The sequence below is a fragment of the Lagopus muta genome, chromosome 3 (assembly GCF_023343835.1).
Source record: "Lagopus muta isolate bLagMut1 chromosome 3, bLagMut1 primary, whole genome shotgun sequence".
NCBI classification, from domain to species: Eukaryota; Metazoa; Chordata; class Aves; order Galliformes; family Phasianidae; genus Lagopus; species Lagopus muta.
Window position 1 is genome coordinate 24831561 of NC_064435.1, and position 18624 is coordinate 24850184.

General features: G+C 40.3%; 1 protein-coding gene and 1 long non-coding RNA gene across 3 annotated transcripts in view; one reads left to right on the top strand and one right to left on the bottom strand.

Moving 5' to 3' along the window:
• The window catches only part of NECAB1 (N-terminal EF-hand calcium binding protein 1), a 56937-nt gene that overhangs the window by 17431 nt on the left and 20882 nt on the right, over positions 1–18624 (bottom strand). The window contains exons 4-5 of the mRNA XM_048939626.1: positions 14518–14543; positions 12189–12286 (exon numbers count right to left, since the gene is read on the bottom strand). Of these exons, the coding sequence (XP_048795583.1) occupies positions 12189–12286; positions 14518–14543 (124 nt within the window). The remainder of the gene's footprint in view (positions 1–12188; positions 12287–14517; positions 14544–18624) is intronic.
• Positions 4619–8308, top strand: LOC125690876 (uncharacterized). Of its 2 annotated transcripts, none has more exons than XR_007375816.1 (3): positions 4619–4703; positions 5077–5182; positions 7128–8308. It is a non-coding gene; the product is annotated as an uncharacterized LOC125690876 (long non-coding RNA). The 2 variants fall into 2 exon arrangements; XR_007375815.1 differs by having other exon boundaries at positions 4625–4734.

The following is an 18624-nucleotide window of genomic DNA, read 5'->3' on the forward strand; positions in this document are numbered from 1 at the left end:
TCCAGACCCTGTACAGAGCAGGGCCAGCTCTGTAAATCATAATCGTCATAGAATCATCATAGAATCATAGAACGGCAAGTCCATGGTACTGCTTTTTTTTTGCTTTTTTTTTTTTTTTCTCCCAGCAATACAAATGAGTTTGAAGAAATGGCTGCCTGTGCTGCACTGTTGACCTCTTTTATGATTTCCAAAATGTGTCCAAAAAGAGAGCATCTTCACATTGCTGGGAAGTTGTCTAGCTCCACCTATTGTCATGTTTCTCTTGGTAATCACAGAATCATAGAATGGCCTGGGTTGAAAAGGACCTCAGTGATCATCCAATTTCAACCCCCTGCTATGTGCAGGGTCGCCAACCACCAGACCAGGCTGCCCAGAGCCACATCCAGCCTGGCCTTGAATGCCTCCAGGGATGGGGCATCCACAACCTCCTTGGGCAGCCTGTTCCAGTGTCACCATCTTGGATTAATTCCTCCTAATATCTGACTTAAACCTCCCCTGTCTTAGTTAGATAGATATCCTATCTTCCCTCAGCCTCTCCTCCAGACTGAACAAACCTAGTTCTGTAGCCTTCTCCTTCCTATAGTATCACTTATTATTTTATGTTGCGTAGCATTATTTTATTAATTATTTATTTGTTCTTTATTTGTAGCACTATATATTGCATTTAGTACTGTTACATGACTGAAATTTCCTATTTCCTATTTTATTTGTAATCTCAAATTCATTTCATAAAAAATCGCTTGCATATCTTTACAGAAAACACCCCCAGGCAACTGAAAAGTACTTATCATTGAATCAAAATTAGTCCAGAATAGATCTACCCTGTAACATGTAGATGCAACATCAATGGGACATTGCCCTAGGTTATGATTTTAAATTCAGGATACAAAATTAGGCAGAATAGCTGTAGCCAGAAGAAACCACATTCATGCCCTTTTCATTTCAATGACTAAGATCTATTTCTTCAGACAGCAGGATAGCATCATAACAGAGTTGGACAGAAGCCAGATCCAGAGATGCTCACTATGTAGTTCAGTGGCTTCACACAAACTCAACTTTTAGCATATCTTCTTTTGAAAGAGTGAGTGGATGCATAACATCCCGAACTATTAAATAGATGCAACTTCAATTTTAAAACGCAGCACAAATGTAACAAGTCTATTAAAGTACTATATTTCAAATAATCTGCCTGTTTAAATTCTGCCTAGAGAACTGGAACAGTGGCAAAGTCTACTTACCACTTACAATGGTGACATACGAGCAATGACATAAAATAGCTACAGGTGCCTATAGGAGAATACTGACACTCATTTGAAAAAGCATCCATGAGAAAAGCAGTCTATCACTCTCCTTTACTGGGATTACTGAAGGAGTAACATACTCTTCTTGCAATAACTTGTACAGAAGTCATGCCTAAATGAAAAGTAAGTTCTATTTAAGTCCTACTAAGAGCACTGGGTAGCACAGAGAAAAGTAACTGTCTTATATCAGCAGGTAGCAAGATAAATGTAATGCCACTGCTCCTGGAAGAAAGTTGTAAGAATAGAAGTAAAGCATCAAAGCTGACAGAGGAACAGATAAATGGATTTTTTGTTTGTATGTTTTTCTGCTGTGAAGCTATTTCTATGCACTTCCTTGCTTAGAGGTGTGGATATCAACTTAATTAAGGTTATGTTGTTTTCTTTTTTTCCTTTTTGTTTTTTTTTTTTAAGGTCTGACTATTTAGCACATCATTTTTGGGAATATTTGAGCATTGTCTCCTTCTGACCCAGTAGGTGTGAGACTTCCACAAAGAACAAAGGAGTTCCCAGGAATGTCCTCTCCTGAGAAAAAGAGGAAGGGGATGTATCTGTAGAATATGCTTGCACAACTGGTCAGAATTCGTTGCTTGCAGCTTGCTGAGTTTATCTGCATTGACTTGACTTGCATAATATTATTTGACTTGACTTGTCCATAATATTAAATTTTATAGTAGAAAATAGTGCGCAATAAAATCCCAAAATATCATTTAATAATGTCTTTGCATAAAAATAGCTGCTTAGCCATAGAATTCTCTCTGCCTGGTAGCAGAGAGCAACTGGTGATATATTTAGCACCGTTGCCAGCATTCGTCTCCTCAGATGAGATTATAGCAGACAGCTGAAGAACTGCTTAGTGTATGGATTTAAGCAAAAGGGATCCAGACTCCAATCCTAACCGCTGGCAAGTCTGTCTCATCAAAAATTAGGGGAAGAAAATAAATGGAATAGAATTTAGTATGATCTTATATCCGTTCAAGGGGATTACCACCACTGGGTTTTTACCAGAAGACAGCTGATAATAAATGAAAGTGCACCATTTTCTCTCCTATCACAAATCCCTTGATTTGATTTACTAATTGGATGATAAATATTCTGAGATGTTTTCTGAAGTGAAATTCAGAAGTGCTCATTCTCCTGGAACTCTCCTTTGCTTATGATCTTCTACCTAGTGTCTTATACCTTCAAGGGAATTATGAGATTCTAAGTAATTATGAGAATCAAAACCCCTTGTCTCTGTAACAGAAAGAACTACAATAGTTTCTTCAGTTTTTCAGTGTCCATTTAAATTAGTAAAACAGAGTTAACAGTTATTAAACGATGGCCCAAAGCAGACAAATTTAAAGGAAGAATTAGCTGTTAAGTTATATATGCGTTAGGCTGCAGTGATATATTTTTATCAGTTGCCTTACAGTATTAAAAATAGTCACTGCATGCAGCAGTATTACCACTGCTGCTCTCTCTGTCTTGAACTTCATTTGGCTACCTTCAGATTTTATATAATCTTCATCCTGAATAGATTTCTCTTTTTTTATTGGGAATAAAAGGAAAAACTCCTTTTTGTTCCAGTGCTGCATTTCCAATGGAATCTGGCTATCTTACTGACTTGAAAACATCAAAAAGGTAGATGGCTGTGGAATTTTAGACTGACACTGACCCAAAAAAGCGTAACAATGAATGTAAGAAAAAAATTAACTAGACTCAAAGCTTACACATGAAAACTAATGATCAGGATACCTGCCTGACACTAATCTCAGGCAGCAGGGATGTAACAGTTATTCAGTACATTCATTCTGAGAAAGGTTAATTTGCAGAAAGCGCACCTTCAAAAAGACCAAGACAACGATTGTGGAAAAAACTGATAATAAATTCCAATCATGTGCAAAGACTACTGCCAGCCAGTCTAACACATATTTTGACAAAACAAAAAAAACCAACAAGCTGAAACTTCATTTTCACTCAAACATAATATTAGTCATGAAACTCTATTGCTGAGACACTGTCATATAATTTATTTTTTTTCCAGCAATTTTGTTTAAGAAAACAATTTATATAATTTCTTCTGTTACTCAAATACGCAATTTAAAAAAAAAAAATTAGGATATTCTGGTTTGTAGTGGTTGTCAACCCATCAAAGTGCAGTGATTTGCATAATTACTATAACTGCACTGTCAGTAACTAAATTGCATGTCCCTGCATTACTCTTTCAGCTCTTATAATCGCCTCTCTTACTTTAACTGGCTCCTATTTTTAGACTAATCATGATTTTTTTCAGTAGTAACAAGGCAGCTTTTCTTTTTTCTTTTTCTTTTCTTTTTTTTTTTTTTTTTGATTAAAGCAGAAAAGTAAATGCTTTCATAGAAGCAAAGAATTAGATGTGATGTGTCTGTCAGTAAATCCAGCATCTTTCTGTTGTTGCATGCATAGAATCATAGAATCACTGAGACTGGAAACAACCTCCAAGATCATCCAGTCCAACAATTCACCTGCCACCAATATTTCCCCATTAAACCATGTCCTTTAGTACAACATCTAAACATTTCTTGAACACTATGCCATAAGCTTCTGCAGTGAGAATGCAAAGTCACAGCCTGGAACAATGATTGAGCACCTGGTGGTAAGGCAGGGCCAATCCAGGGGCGTTCAGGTGCATGCAATGCACCTGAGTGACTGGAAGTTGTGGAATCAGGATTCACCCCTTCCCAGACCTCATTTAAGGGTTGGCAATAGAAGCAGGGGTATCTCTGTGGAGAACCCTGTGTACCTGAGGCCTTCTGAGGATACACAGTGTTTTTCCTTTGTTTCTGTGCCCGTGACTGTGGCGTTTGACTTGGTCTTCATGTGCTGCAGCCTGGGATCTTGCTGCTCTGCTGTCACTGTTGTGCTTTTCATTGTGTTACAACTTCCCTTAATGCTGTTTTTTTTTGTTTGTTTTTTTTTGTTTGTTTGGTTTTTTTAAGCAACATGTAAAAACCAGATTTATTTTTTTTTTTTTTCATTTTTTAGTGTTTTTGTCTGATATGCTTGGAAGGCTCTTCCAGAACTTGACTTTTCTAGTGAATAGGAATTATTCTTCATTTCTATCCTTTTTTTAATATTTGCATGTTTAAATACTCGGTATAAATGAGATATGCTTATAGCTATTTACGTGCTATTTGCTAACTTGCTGAGCTTTGTCTCTAGCTGTCTTAAACAGATCATGTGTCTTCTCTGCAAAATAGTTGCAAAGAAGGAAAGAGAAGTTCATCCAAGGCAAGGCTGTGAGACTTCACAGTTTAAAAAAAAGAGAAACTTTGTGGTGTTCTCACTTTGTATGTTTGTCTGCCATTTCTTTTACTGTAAGGTTGCAGTGCTTTTATCTCCAAAAGAAGACCTGTACATCTTTATTTAAGTGTGCACTCAGAGGTTGTATCTCTCTTGGTTCAAATTTGAATGTGTAAGGCATTTGTTCTGGCTTTTGTCTACTCAAGAAATCCTTGTTGTATTGTTGAGGGAGAAAAGAGTAAAAACAATGAAATAAGGATGTTGAAAAGAAACTGCAGAGGAAGAGATGAAGGGGATATCTCCAGCAATTGTTTAAACCAATTCCTATTGTGCTGACAAGCCCATGTGGGAAGTTTCTGCTGTGTTGCAGTTAGTACAGCTCAGGGGGCAGGGCAGCTCCACGTTCCCCCAGATACTTTTTTTTATGCTGCATTAAAACCATTCTAGGATCTGACTGAATAAGTTATTACTTTGGGCAGCACTACTTCATCAACATATTCTCTTCTTATCTCAGTTTTGATGGACTGCATGGAAATGACCCACTTAACATATTATGGCTTTATTGGATTTGTATTCAGAGACGAAGTCATCCAGGGAAGCTCTGCTCTCGCTCACTGGCTGTAAGTTTTAAATGTTAGTTATAAAAGTCAGCTGTAGCTTGCATTTTTTTATTAAAATATAGAACCTACTGCATTATTTATTCTTGGAATTAAAACATATGATCTAGTAACTATAACAATATAACATTAAAAAAAAAAAAAAAAAAAAAAAAAAAAAAAAAAAAACAGCTTAAGCATTTAATTGATAGAGATTTCACAGAATCACACAGATCACAGAATCAGAAGGTTGGAAACGACCTGCAAGATCATCCAGTCCAACCACCCTCCCATTCCTATCAGTGCCACAAGCACTAAACCATCTCTCGTAGCTCCTCATCCAGGCGCCTCTTGAACACTGCCAGGGACGGCGACTCCACCACCTCCCTGGGCAGCCATTCCAGTGCCTGACCACCCTCTGAGAGAAAGTTTCTCCTAATATCCAACCTAAACCTCCTCTGGTATAACTTCTTGCCATTTCCTCGGGTCCTACTATTTGCCTGGGAGAAGAGGCCAGACCCTTTTGCACTGCAACCTCCCTTCAGGAAGTTGTAGAGTGCAATGAGTTCTCCCCTGAGCCTCCTCTTCTCCAGGCTGAACAATCCCAGCTCCCTCAGCCGCTCCTCATAAGACTTGTGTTCCAGACCCCTCACCAGTTTCGTTGCCCTTCTCTGGACACGCTCCAGGGCCTCAATGTCTTTCTTGTAGTGAGGGGCCCAAAACTGAACACAGTACTCGAGGTGCGGCCTCACCAGTGCTGAGTACAGGGGGATGATCACCTCCCTGCTCCTGCTGGCCACACTATTTCTAATGCAGGCCAGGATGCCGTTGGCCCTCTTGGCCACCTGGGCACACTGTCGGCTCATGTTCAGCCGAGCATCAACCAACACCCCAAGGTCCCTTTCCTCTTCACAATCATCCAACCACTCATCCCCAAGCCTGTAACGCTGCCTGGGGTTGTTGTGGCCAAAGTGCAGAACCCGACACTTGGCCTTGTTAAACCTCATCCCATTCATCTCAGCCCAGCGATCCAGCTTACCTAGATCCCTCTGCAGGGCCTCCCTGCCCTCAGGCAGATCGACACAACCTCCCAACTTGGTGTCATCTGCAAACTTACTCAGGGTACACTCAATCCCTTCATCTAAGTCATCAATGAAGATATTAGACAGGATGGGCCCCAGTACCGACCCCTGGGGGACACCACTTGTAACAGGTCTCCAGCTGGACTTCACTCCATTGACCACCACCCGTTGAGCACGGCCCTCCAGCTAGTTCCTTATCCAACGGAGTGTAAAACTGTCCAAGCCATGGGCAGCCAGTTTCCGCAGAAGGATACTGTGTGAGACCATGTCAAAGGCTTTGCTGAAGTCTAGGTAGACTACATCAACTGCCTTTCCCTCATCTACCAGTTTGGTCACCCAGTCGTAGAAGGAGATGAGGTTGGTCAAACACGACCTGCCTTTCATGAACCCATGCTGGCTGGGCCTGATCCCGTGGACAAGCTGTGTGATCTCTCCCAGGAGGATTTGTTCCATGACCTTCCCTGGCACTGATGTCAGGCTGACAGGCCTGTAGTTCCCCGGATCCTCCTTACGGCCCTTCCTGTAGATGGGAGTCACAGATTTGATCACTGTTATGTCAGGTCTGCTGCTTTTAGGCCACTTTGAGACAGCTCACAGGGTGATCTGCTTGAATGCTATGCAGACTGCAATTATCAGAGGGAAAAAAAAACAAGTGGCCATACAGTCCTGATCTCCAAAGGAAGCTCCTCTGCTGGGCTGAGCTGCTCTCAGTAATTCCCAGCTCCCACTGATTTTATTTTATATGTTGTGGACTGCAAAATTTCTCTTGCAATCATTAGAATAAAAATGCAGGTCGTTAAAGGTATTATGTTAATTTGGGCAATAGGAAAGTTGAGATTACATGCTGTTTTTAAATTTGATTCTGTGTTGTTTTTTTTTTATAACAGATGTCAGAGGGAAAGACAAGTCTTTCAGAGCTTCTGTGGAGGTGTGCTGCATCTTTACATTTTAATGCTTTTTTTTCTTTAAGATGAAGAACAATCATGAACAGAACTGTTGTGGCTTGCACTTTGATCAGGAAAACATCAGCGTGGCAGGTACAAGGAAAACAACCAACATCAGTGATTAATCTGTCCTCATCGCTCCTGTAAGAGCAATTTGTGCAAACTCTCCATCCTGAGAAATGTTCAAATACTAATGGCACAAGTCCCTCTAAAAATCCTCAGACGTGTTTCCCTTCCTTGGATAGAACAGAAGAGATCAGTAACAAAACAGAAGGACTATAGCTACCCATAATATATTATTTTTTGCAGTTACATGCACACAAAGTCTTTTCCCTGCTGGAAGATGTAAATGGGATCATTTATTTCTCCTCATCTTTAGCTTGGCACCTTCCCCCGAAGTGACAGAGCACAAACTGTTCCTACATCAATGAGCAGTTCCTATCCTCCTATCTGATATACTGCTACCTTGTGTTTATTGCAATAAAAATCCTGAAATTTGAACTTTGCTCCCATCACACTCATTGTAGTGGATAAAGACCTGGGACACTTCCCATCTGTTTGAGTAAGATCACTCAAACAGCAAGCTGCTGTTCAGCTTGGTTAAGCTGGAAAGATCTGACCCCAGAATAACCCAATAAAGTTTGGCAACTGTTTGAAACTGCTAAAAGACCGGAGTGTTTTCTCCAGTAGATGACTCAGTATTTTTATTCTCAGATGGAATAGGGACTAGAGAAAAGCTCTGTTCAGGAAAGCCGTACTGGAAACCTTTTCAAAGCACAGAGGTCAGTAGACAGCACAGAAACTCAGCTGCAACTCTTGCAGGAGTCAGTTATCTGCTAATCTACTGGTTTAAAAATAGCTACAAGTGGAAACAATTTTGAGTGATGGGGATGATTTGCTTGATCCTGACTAAAAACCACAAATCCATAGAAAAGCCAAATTGAATTGCTCTTGGTAGGAGATCTTTCTGATGAAAGGTGATGTAATTTGGGGCTGTTGGTAAACAAACCAAGATGTTGATTAATGCATATGATTTCCAAAACTCATGGTGAATTAAAAACAAGCCAATTAGAAGACAATCTGAAGAGTCAAACTGATTTCATATACAAAAGCTTTTTGGTGTATGTTTTGTACTACACTTATGGGTATGACTTGCATATTGTTTTATCACATTTAGATTTACTTCTAAAGAAAAAAGTATATTGAACTCTGCATTTACTTTTATTAATTTGAGGGTTTATATCTGAAATAAGGTAGGTTTATACACTGGCTTTTCACATTTTCAGACATGCTGTTCACTGATGTTTGTCACGGGTTTCCTTGGAAACAAGCTGAACAATTTATCCCAAGCTCCAGCTCTGCATCTAATGCAAAGAATCAGCTATACAGACTGGGAGGAGAGTAGGGATTTCAATCAGCATTTGATCGTTCCTACAGTTTACCTGACTCTGAAGCAGATAAATGAAATAGCAAGTTGCTACTTTTCCTTCCCAGATATTTAAAGCCACCTATCTGAAATGGCAAGTTCTCTGGGAATGTTTAGCAGAGTCTGACAGATGCACTGAGCCTTCCTAAACCCATGAAAAATCAGAGGGATGGAAAGCACTCAGCCCTGAGGACTGGGTCTGTAGCCAGCCTCATGCTCTGCAGGGTGGAGTTCAGCTTCAAAGTTTTTATTGTCAACCAAAGGTGAGCAACATGTATGAATGGAAATGTTTTCTAAGCATAGCCAGGTCAAATATTCATCTTTTACTATGCCTGACAGCATACATAACCTTTTCTTTCTATTGCTGATAATGAGATGTAGACTAGAGTCTCTATACAACAGTAAGTGATTTTGGAAGGACACTAGCCCAGCCTTTAAAAAAGAAAAACAACAAACAACAATTTGGCCTTGGACACTTGATTCTGGTTACTGGATACTGATTCAGCCACTTTAAATCTGCCAGGTCTTTGTTGCTCTCAATGTGTAGGTCCTCAATGTTTTGGCTTCTTTTCTATGCATGAGTTTTGGAGTCTTGGAAGATAGTAATGAATGCTCCCACTATCTGGTATTTAAGGAACTAGACTAATGAAATGGCATTGTGATGTCAAAGTTTTATTTTTCAGAAAGAGGGGAAGTCCAGCATTTCCTCTGGACACAGGCCAATGGTTGTTCAGAACCAAATCACCAGTTTCTGATCACCTGCTCATCTGTGCTTGACTGTATCACATCTTGTGTGTTACTGGCAATGAACATCACTTATGCATGCTATCTAAATACGTTAATTATGTTTGGCTGAACCTCCAGTTCCTATTTTAGGTGGATATATTTTTCATATCTTACTCTATTAACTTCAATAAAATCTTGGAATATTGAAGATCAGAATGTTAATAGTGGTACTGGTTTGATCATATAGCTTATCTCTTTCTTGAGAGATGAGTTCTCATTGTCTGCTCCGAAGACTGAATTGAGAACTTAATTTCTGTACAAAGCTCTGTTTGCTGAGCATATGCTTCTCAGGAAGCTCTGTTTTGGAACATTTGAGAACATGTTTTGGGTTTGATGGTGTTCCCATGCTGTGTCTAATAAATGGAATTAAGGTGGTTTTTTTTCCAGTGCTAGCCTTGCTGTAGTTTTACCACCTTTAAGGTGTAGTTATTTGGGATATTCCTGCAAGAGAAAAGCTTAAATCTTCAGTCAGAAAGGTGAAACTTAAATATATATTTTTAATGGGTTCTTTGAAGGAGGCAAATACAACAAATACAACGTTCATTACTCCAGACTTTCTTATCCATTTTCTAGTCAGGCCAATGCTAACTACTTTTCCCAGACTACTGGGATTCCTCTGTAATAAATTTCTGAAGTAATTCTTAAATGCTGTGTTCTGTTTACTTCCAGTAGTTATCAGCTGATGTGTCCTGCCCTTTAGCAATGTTTTATGCAAGTGGTTAATCAAGCATTTGGTTTATGGTGCTTTGTTTTGTATCTGTATTTTTGATTTTTGGACAACTCGCATGAACTCATCTGTTCCTTAGTGCCCACCCCAGTGTGGCAGTGATTCAATGTGCACTCACTTCATTAGATGAACAGCACAAACTGAGAGGCACTCAGCTCACTGGCTCAAGGTCTAGAAAAAATAAGCCACATTTTCAAGTTTCTATTTTGTCAGTTCATGTAAAATGTATGAGTGCTGTACTCTTGCAAAAGCCTGAATGCCAAAGAGCATTCTCTGATAGAGCTCTGATAAAGCTCCTCATTGATTGCTGATTGACTGAAGGACATATGTATTTTCCGCCATGGGATCTCATTGAATACTTTCTGCTAAAATTTTTAAGTCATTGATGGCTTGCCTTGCAGTGACAAGTCCTGTGTTAGGGGCTAGGGCTGGATTTGGAGGATCTTGGTTCACCTCCTTCCTGCATTTGGGTTTTGCCTCCCCTTTTGAAATTTTTCCATCTTGCAAAGAACATTCCAGCTTGCAAATGGTCATGAATGGTGTTCTTCAGGGGTAGGTATGGGTAGGGACAGGCCTGAGGTAGGGGTAGGGACAGGCCTGTCCTGTTTAATAGCTTTATCTGTGGCATGGATGAAAGGACTGAGTGTACTCTCAGAAAGTTTGCAGGTAACACCAAGTTGGGAAGAAGTGTCGATCTGCCTGGAGATAAGAAGGCCCCATATTAGGATCTGGACAGGCTGAATCACTGGGATGAGGCCACTGGGATCAAGTTCAACCTGACCAAGTACCAGATCCTGCCTCAACAACCCCAGGTAATGCTACAGGCTTGGGGCAGAGTGGCTGGAAAGTTGTGTGGAAGAAACAGATCTGAGGCATTTCATTGGCATTTGGCTAAATGTGAGCCAGCAGTGTTCCCAAGTGGCCAAGAAAGCCAATGGAACCCTGGCTTGTACCAGAAATAGAGTTACCAGCAGGGGCAGGGAGGTGACCATCCTTCTGTATTCAGCACTGGTGATGCTACACCTCAAGTACTGTGTTCAGTTTTGGGCCTCTCGCTACATCGATGCCATCTGGAGCATGCCCAGAGAAGGGCAGTGAAACTGTTGAGGAGTCTGGAGCACAACTCTTATGGAGAGTGGCTAAGAGATCTGTGATTGTTCAGTCTGGAGAAGAGGAGGCTCAGGGGAGACCTTACCTCTCTCTACAGCTGCCTGAGGTTGTGGTGAGGCAGGGGTTGCCCTCTTCCACGTAACGAGCAATAGGAGCAGAGGGGATGACCTCAAGCTGTGCTGTGGGAGGCTCAGATTGGATTGGATATTAGGAAAAGTTTCTTCTTTGAAAGAGTGTTCAGGTGCTGGAATGGGCTGCCCAGGGAGAGGGTTCAGTCACCATCCCTGGAGGCATTCAAGAAACATTTAGATGTTGTACTGAGGGGCAAGGCTTAGTGTGTAAATATTGGTGGTAGATGCACAATTGGACTAGATGATCTTGGAGGTCTTTTCCAACCTTATTGATTCTGTGATTCTAAACTCTTTATAAATGATCAAACACCTGGCCGGGAGGTGAGCATGAGCAGGTGTGACTGCAGTGAACTGAGCTGCTACAGGCCTTCAAAATCTTTTTAAACTGTCCTGGAATCTACCTTGAACAATAACACAAATCTGATGACTGTGCACATCTACTGCCTTAGTGGCAGGCAGTAGTATAGTTTGATATTTTAATTTTTTACTCACATTTTCTACGCCAAGAACTTGAATTATTTCCTTAAATTCAGACTATTTTCAAAACTTGGTAATACTTTCACACATTTAGCATTAAATATGGAATCCTCTCTGAGTACTACAATATGAAGGACATCGTTCCCATCAATCACAAAGACAATTTTGATTGATTCAAACTTTACAGCTGGGATACTAAGCCATTTTGGCAAGCCTTTTCCTCCTTGTTTTTTTTTACAAAAACAAGTATATTTGGAAGAAATTAAATACAAGTTAGCAACTTTGTCTCAACATAAATATACTGGACACATGTTCAAATATAAAAAATATTTACAGTTTTTACTTACTTTCTTTGTTTTGTCCATTGCCTTCAGTATAGTAATGTTTAATTCTTCCAAAACAGAGAGAACATTTTCATACTCTCCTAAGTGCTGCGAAAAATATTCTGAAGGAAGAAGAAAATCCAAGTCACCTATTCACTACTGGAAAATTCAATATTTCATCAAATATCAATATATTCAAGTCTGAAATTAGTTATGATATTATTATTAGCTATCTAAATATATAAAATGATCAAGGCTTACAATGAAGGGACCGATTTTACTTTGAAATTTGGATAATATTTTCCTCAAAACCATTAATGCATATTTAAAATGCCAAAATTGGTGTTTCAGAACATCTCCTTTCAGTAAGTAATGCCAAGTCAACAAGAAGCAGACATATTTTCAAAATATGTACATCTTATGTCTAAAATGAATTTTCAGTATTTACTTCATAGTTATTATCAGGAAATGAAGTTTTCTTGTATTTCTTGTAAATCTGATTATAATGCTACACAAACGAATAGCTGTTGTAAAACCCTTAGGGGAGATGAAATCAAGTAAGGGCTGTTTTAAGCTGGGTTCAGCTGAGGCCCAGTGTTTTTCTGATGCAACCATGAGTTGCTCGGTTGTGCTTCTGAAACCAGGAACTGCAAATATATTTTCAATAAATATAATAAATCCAAGGTATTTTTAACAAAAATAGTGAAAAGAACATTAATTGTGTATGCCTGTTCTTTCTGCTAAAATATCTTAATTTGAACCAGACCAGAGGGCATTCCTCAAAGTACGTCAAGCATAAAACAGAAATAAATCTGTAAAAATTGTATTTACTAATTTTCTACATATACTTGCGTCTGGATAAAATTCCATTAAGTAAATAAAATTATCACTGTATCAACAGGCTTTAGAGATTCTGCTGCATAAACTAAGGGCTCTCACAAAGGCACAAAAACACAAAGGAAATCTGACCAATGTTCATGAGTTTCGCAGGGGAATCATGAAAGATTTCAGTAGCCTGGTGACAAAGCCTGGTATTGCTGAGAGACTGAATGAAATGATTTAGAAAGAAAACACGTTGCGCATTCATGCCCTGGAAATGAAACTTCACTTCCTAGGAGTTATGGAAATAAGTCAGAGGAAGCTGTAGACTAAACACATGTTGGGTAAACTCAGCATCAGATTCACAAATGAGAAACACCCCAGATGCAATCTGAGAAAGACTTACAAAGGAGTTGCAGAATTCAGGTATCACGAGGATTGCTGAAGCTGCCCATAGTTAATCAGAATGGACAGAAAAAAAATCAGCACTGAGCTGAGACCTCAGCCAGCTCTCTGGCTGACTGGTGGGCTCGGTTTGTGGGGTGAGCACTGAGCAGGCCTACAGTGCACAAACCACCCCATAAGCTGTGTATAGCTCCTAGAACAAAGCCCCATTCTTCCTTGGCCAGGTTGGTACAGTTTTGGCCAGATTCTGAGCTAGCAGAAGTCATCACAGCACAACTGACTTTGGCTAAGTCACTAAATATTTATGTACCGCATGCTGAGATGCCCCTCAATGGGTTCCTTCTGCCTACAAGGTGACAAGCAGAGTCACCTTGTAGGCAGATACATCAGCTGGCACTCAAATCTACAGTGTTTTCAACTTTTAAAAGACTTCAGCATCGCCGACTTTGGGAAAATTCAATAGGCCACTGTTTGCTGATACCTTTTCCCAGAAATAGCCTGCTTTTGACAAGCAAAACTATCTGTTTGACACATCCTGTGGGAGGACTTAGAGAAATTTTCTGTAAATACTTTCTACTGCAAGCAGCACCCCTAAGTCGTGGAAAAAATCTTCATGACTCACAGCCAGGATCAGGAACACAAGCAGGTCAGTGGGCCACAGTGGGGCTTTGCAGGAAGTTTTGGTGATGAAGAATGACAGTGTGTCCAACTGCTGCTCATACAGAACTGAGTTGGAGGCAGATAATGTACTGTCCTCCAGAGGAATATGAAAATGTTTTTCAAAATGTCCCAAACACTCCTACCTTTGAAAACAATCAACTAGAAAAGTATCCCATAGGAAAGGAAATCAAGATAAGATTCACTAGAACCAAGTTCTTAAAGCTCAGACAGTCTGAGGCATGGATTAAGAAAAATATTTTCAAAGCAATATCTGTATCAAATGGATGGCTCTCTGAAAGATTATGAGCCATCTGCATTCTTCAAGCATAGATTTTCAGTGTAATTTACATATTTTCTGTTTGAGCCACAAAGGATAAACTGAAAGAAATATCCTTATAATACAGAATAAGTTCACTTGCACAGGGCTGCTGCAGGCAGAGATGATCTTCTTGCTTAATGAGGAACTTACCAGAAAGCTCTTCAGTGTCAAGATTGCTGGAAAGATAAGAGGATAGTGGGTTAGTGAGCTCAGTCATGGTGGCTGTTGCACTGATAGATAGCAGGACTCAAAGATCAGTTTTGACAGGGATGTGAAGCTCCCCTGCCTGGGCTTTAGCTTGGCCCTTGCTGCCTTGTGTAGGCACCTCCTGAGCCATGCTGCAGCCTTTTTGCCCCACAGCCTTCCTTCCCCATCACGTTTCCTTCGCTTCAAGACATGGCACCTTCCTACTCACCAACAACACCTGCCCAGTCCCTGAGCATTACGCTGTGGAGTCTCAGAGCTGTCAGAAATCCATTTTAACACCAGAATTTGTGCTTCTTTTCTTCCCCCCTACCTGCACTCCTTTTCTGTGGCTGTCGTGCTGGACAGCATGGCTCTGCTTAGCCTTCCATGCTAAACAGCAAAAACCCAATGTTTGTCTTCCATTGGTGTTTCTCCCACAAGATGAAGTACAACAGAAGGACAAAACCAGAGATAGATTATGTGTGCTGAGAAGCTGTAAGTCTTTCTGGCCATACAAAACAGTTTCACCAACAAAATGAAAATAATGGTTGCACTGCCATATTGTCATGAAGTACACACATAGTATAAGCACATAAAGGTAAGCAAATATTCTTTAAAACTGAAATCTGTTGATTTCAAACAGATTTCATCCAGACTTTAAAGCATTCTTTTCTCTCTGAGGTTTTAAGAATCAAAAGAGAAACCATTTGAGCTGCAGCTCAGTGCTGAAGGTTGGCATATTGACTTTTCTCAGGGAAGAGAAGCTGATTATTAAACTTAAAAACATGAATGTCCTTCTTGAATCTTGCTGATGGGTGAATATTGAATGGCTAACTGCAGTTAGGATTTTTTCACTTATCTTTTTAATGGGATTTTTTTAATTGACTTCTTAATAAAATTATGAAACGATATTACCTTAAAGTCATTTTCACAAATGCTAACTTTCTGACTTATTTATGAGAGAGACAGAAACAGACAGAAATTTCAGGATCCTGAGTTCTCAAGAACTTGCATAATCAGGGCTCTGGTCTGAGCATTTTTAACTGATGATGTAAATGAAGCTTCACCAAAACTTTCATTAACTAAAGGTGACCTGAACTGCATTTGAATGGACCAAGCAGGATGGCTGCAATGGGGAAATTCAAAGCCTGTAAGAATTAGTGCTGAGAAACTTAACCTGGATCAGTAAACGGTTTGATGGGAGTAGTGTCTATGAATACTTAAGGCTGTTCACCGTGGATCACTCTGACATCACTGCTTAACCATGGCTGATCTCCTTGCAACCACGTCTACAGTCAGCAGTCATTTTTGAAACACTGCAGATGTTTGCTCCCCAAATGCAGACTGAGATCTGATAAATGACCTCAGCCAAAAAGCAGCAACAGGATACCAGGATATTACATGGCAGGAGTTTGCTGCTCTGATGCCTGCTTCTTGCTCATTTTCCCCACATTTTCTGCCCTTTCACATCTTCTGTGCTAATGCCTTCTCTTTGAAAACAACGTTTTTGTACTTTTCAATTTACATCTTGATAACGGTGGTTAAAAAAAAAAATCCCTTAATATTGCAAGCCAGTCAAATTTGCTTGATGTTTTCAAATCTCACATTAAAATTCATTCTGGTCCTTGTTCTTCATCACTATCCTCAGCAGTGTGATACCAATAGAGCACTACGAGGCTCTATTAGTGGCTCAGAGGATTCCAGCATCAGAACATCTGCGTTAGTCTCACTAATAAAAGTGATGCACTTGAAAATGGACTACAATTGAAAATGGAGAAGTATTTAGATGCTGAATTTATTTTCAATTAGAATTGGGCACTTGAATAATTAGAAAATTACTGTCTGAAGTGATTTGTGCAACAGCACTCAAGAAGCCTGTGACAGAATATGACAAAAAATGACAAAAAGAATATGTATTTCACTCCAGTACCCTCATGGTGTTTCCTTTTCTGTTATAAGCATCTTCTGAGGCTCCATTGTTCTTGGTGCACTGCTGGGAGGGGATGCCATTTTAGGCAGAACACTGTAATTTTTCATGTCACTGATTATTTCATGCTCTCAGAAATATAACGTTTCATCATACAACATGGCTGTCAGCAAACCTGGTGTTCTTTTTCTGCACACAAACAATTTTGAGCAACCTTCAGGATGTTACAGAAGCAATTAAAGAAGTTTGAAATACATTTAAGAGTAGAAGAGCGAGGCACAGACCAAGGGGCTGTTTGTGCAACTTGGTGCTTGGGTTTACGGTGGGCGCCTGTTCCTCATTTCAGTGCGTATACACGCCAAGGGTGCTTCTGCTCAGACCTATAATCTAACTGCTCTGAACGTGTAATTTGCAATATTTGCTGGATGACGCACATCCAGGCTCAGGCGCTCTGCTCCTGCTAAGTGCCCAAAGGATGGGGTGAAGCCAAATGCATTCACATCACATCAGCACAATCATTTTTTAAACCTCTGCGCACTGTTTGCTTTCTGACTACTAAATGCCATCCTTTTCCATGCCTTACTGCATCTACAATGCTCTCTACCTAACAACATGAGCAATTTTTAAAGATCTACTGCAAATATGCTACTGTTTGATAAAAAAAAAAAATTGGTATTATCTGCTGCTCAGTGACAGACGTATAGGCAAATTCATTTGGCCAAAGTGACTGTGGTATAGAATGGAGGCATGTGAAGCAGCTGTGACGGCTCCCCAGTTCTCCACACCACTGTCAGCCATGGGTTGGGGCTGGCCAAAGCAGGAAGGTAGAAGCCATTCCACCTATCCACTGATGGGCAGTGACATCTCTTCAGCAAAGGAATAACATGCAGTGTGGACTCTCTTCATCTACAGCAGTTATTTTATTGAAGAACACAATACTATATTTAAGATTTAATGAACTAAATTCTTTTAGGATATCCACTGCCTCTACAATTGTAACTGAAGAAGGATAGTGTGTCAGGTCTCCATTCTCAGGACTGAGAAGGATTGATTTCAAAGGCCTGAACCAACTCTTTTATTGTGCCCATTTGCACATCTCTGATAAATTTGGTTTTAGAGAGGAAAGCTCAAGGTTGGCATCTCCTGTTGTTAAGCAGAAGCATATAATTTGTGAATGAAAGGAATGTCATGACTGTGCAAGGGCATAACTGTGCAAGGGCAGCTGAATAGTCATCTGTGGATGTTCTCAGCCAAAAAGCTGTGAGCTCTTTGCAGCACATCTTGCATAACATCCCACTTCAAGTCAGCCAAATGAGATACTTGCTCCAACACTACAGAGAGTGTTGTGTCAAGGAGACTTAGAATATGTGCACTTGCATTTTAAGGACATTCTGCCTAATATCTCCTTTGGAACAGCAGTGAGTTTTTTTGCTCAGGTTTGTTCAAAGTTTCTTATAATTGGAGGCAAAGCTGCTTTCTGCTATAAATGAGATCATAGAATCATAGAATCAATAAGTTTGGAAAAGACTACTAAGATCACTTAGTCCAATCGCTGACCCTTCCCCACTGTGCCCCCAATGCCACATCTACCCTTTTCTTGAACACCTCTAGGGATGGTGATTTCACCACTTCCCTGGCAGCCTGTCCCAGTGCATTACACAAGGAAGAGAAGAAAGAGGGGGCAAAATGAAACAGAGCTCAGGGACCAATCCCTGGAAAGCCAAACTTCTTGCTTCCCTGAACACATTACTGCTTCAGCCCCAGGGCTAACTGGGCCACACATCATCTGGTTTCTCAAATACAGATCGGCTTCTGCAGCTCTGAGATGGGCAGCGGGGCTGTGGGCTGTGTTACTGTCCCAGATTTTGCTGCACTAAATAACTGTACAGCTTGCTTATGGTTAACTTCAGACCAAGCTATAACTTCAGTGTTGTCACTTATTGCTCTGCATGTGGCAGGGACAGAGAGGAGAGTAAAGGATTTTTCCTGCCAGCAACTTCCCCCAAAAACCACCCTTGCCCTTCTCATTAGGCAAGATACAATGAACTTCATGGATGGCTGGCCACCTTAATGACTACAGCACACTTGCCTGTGTTTCTAAAAGTGCTTTTTAATGTTATTAAAAGGTGTGGATGCTAAAATCT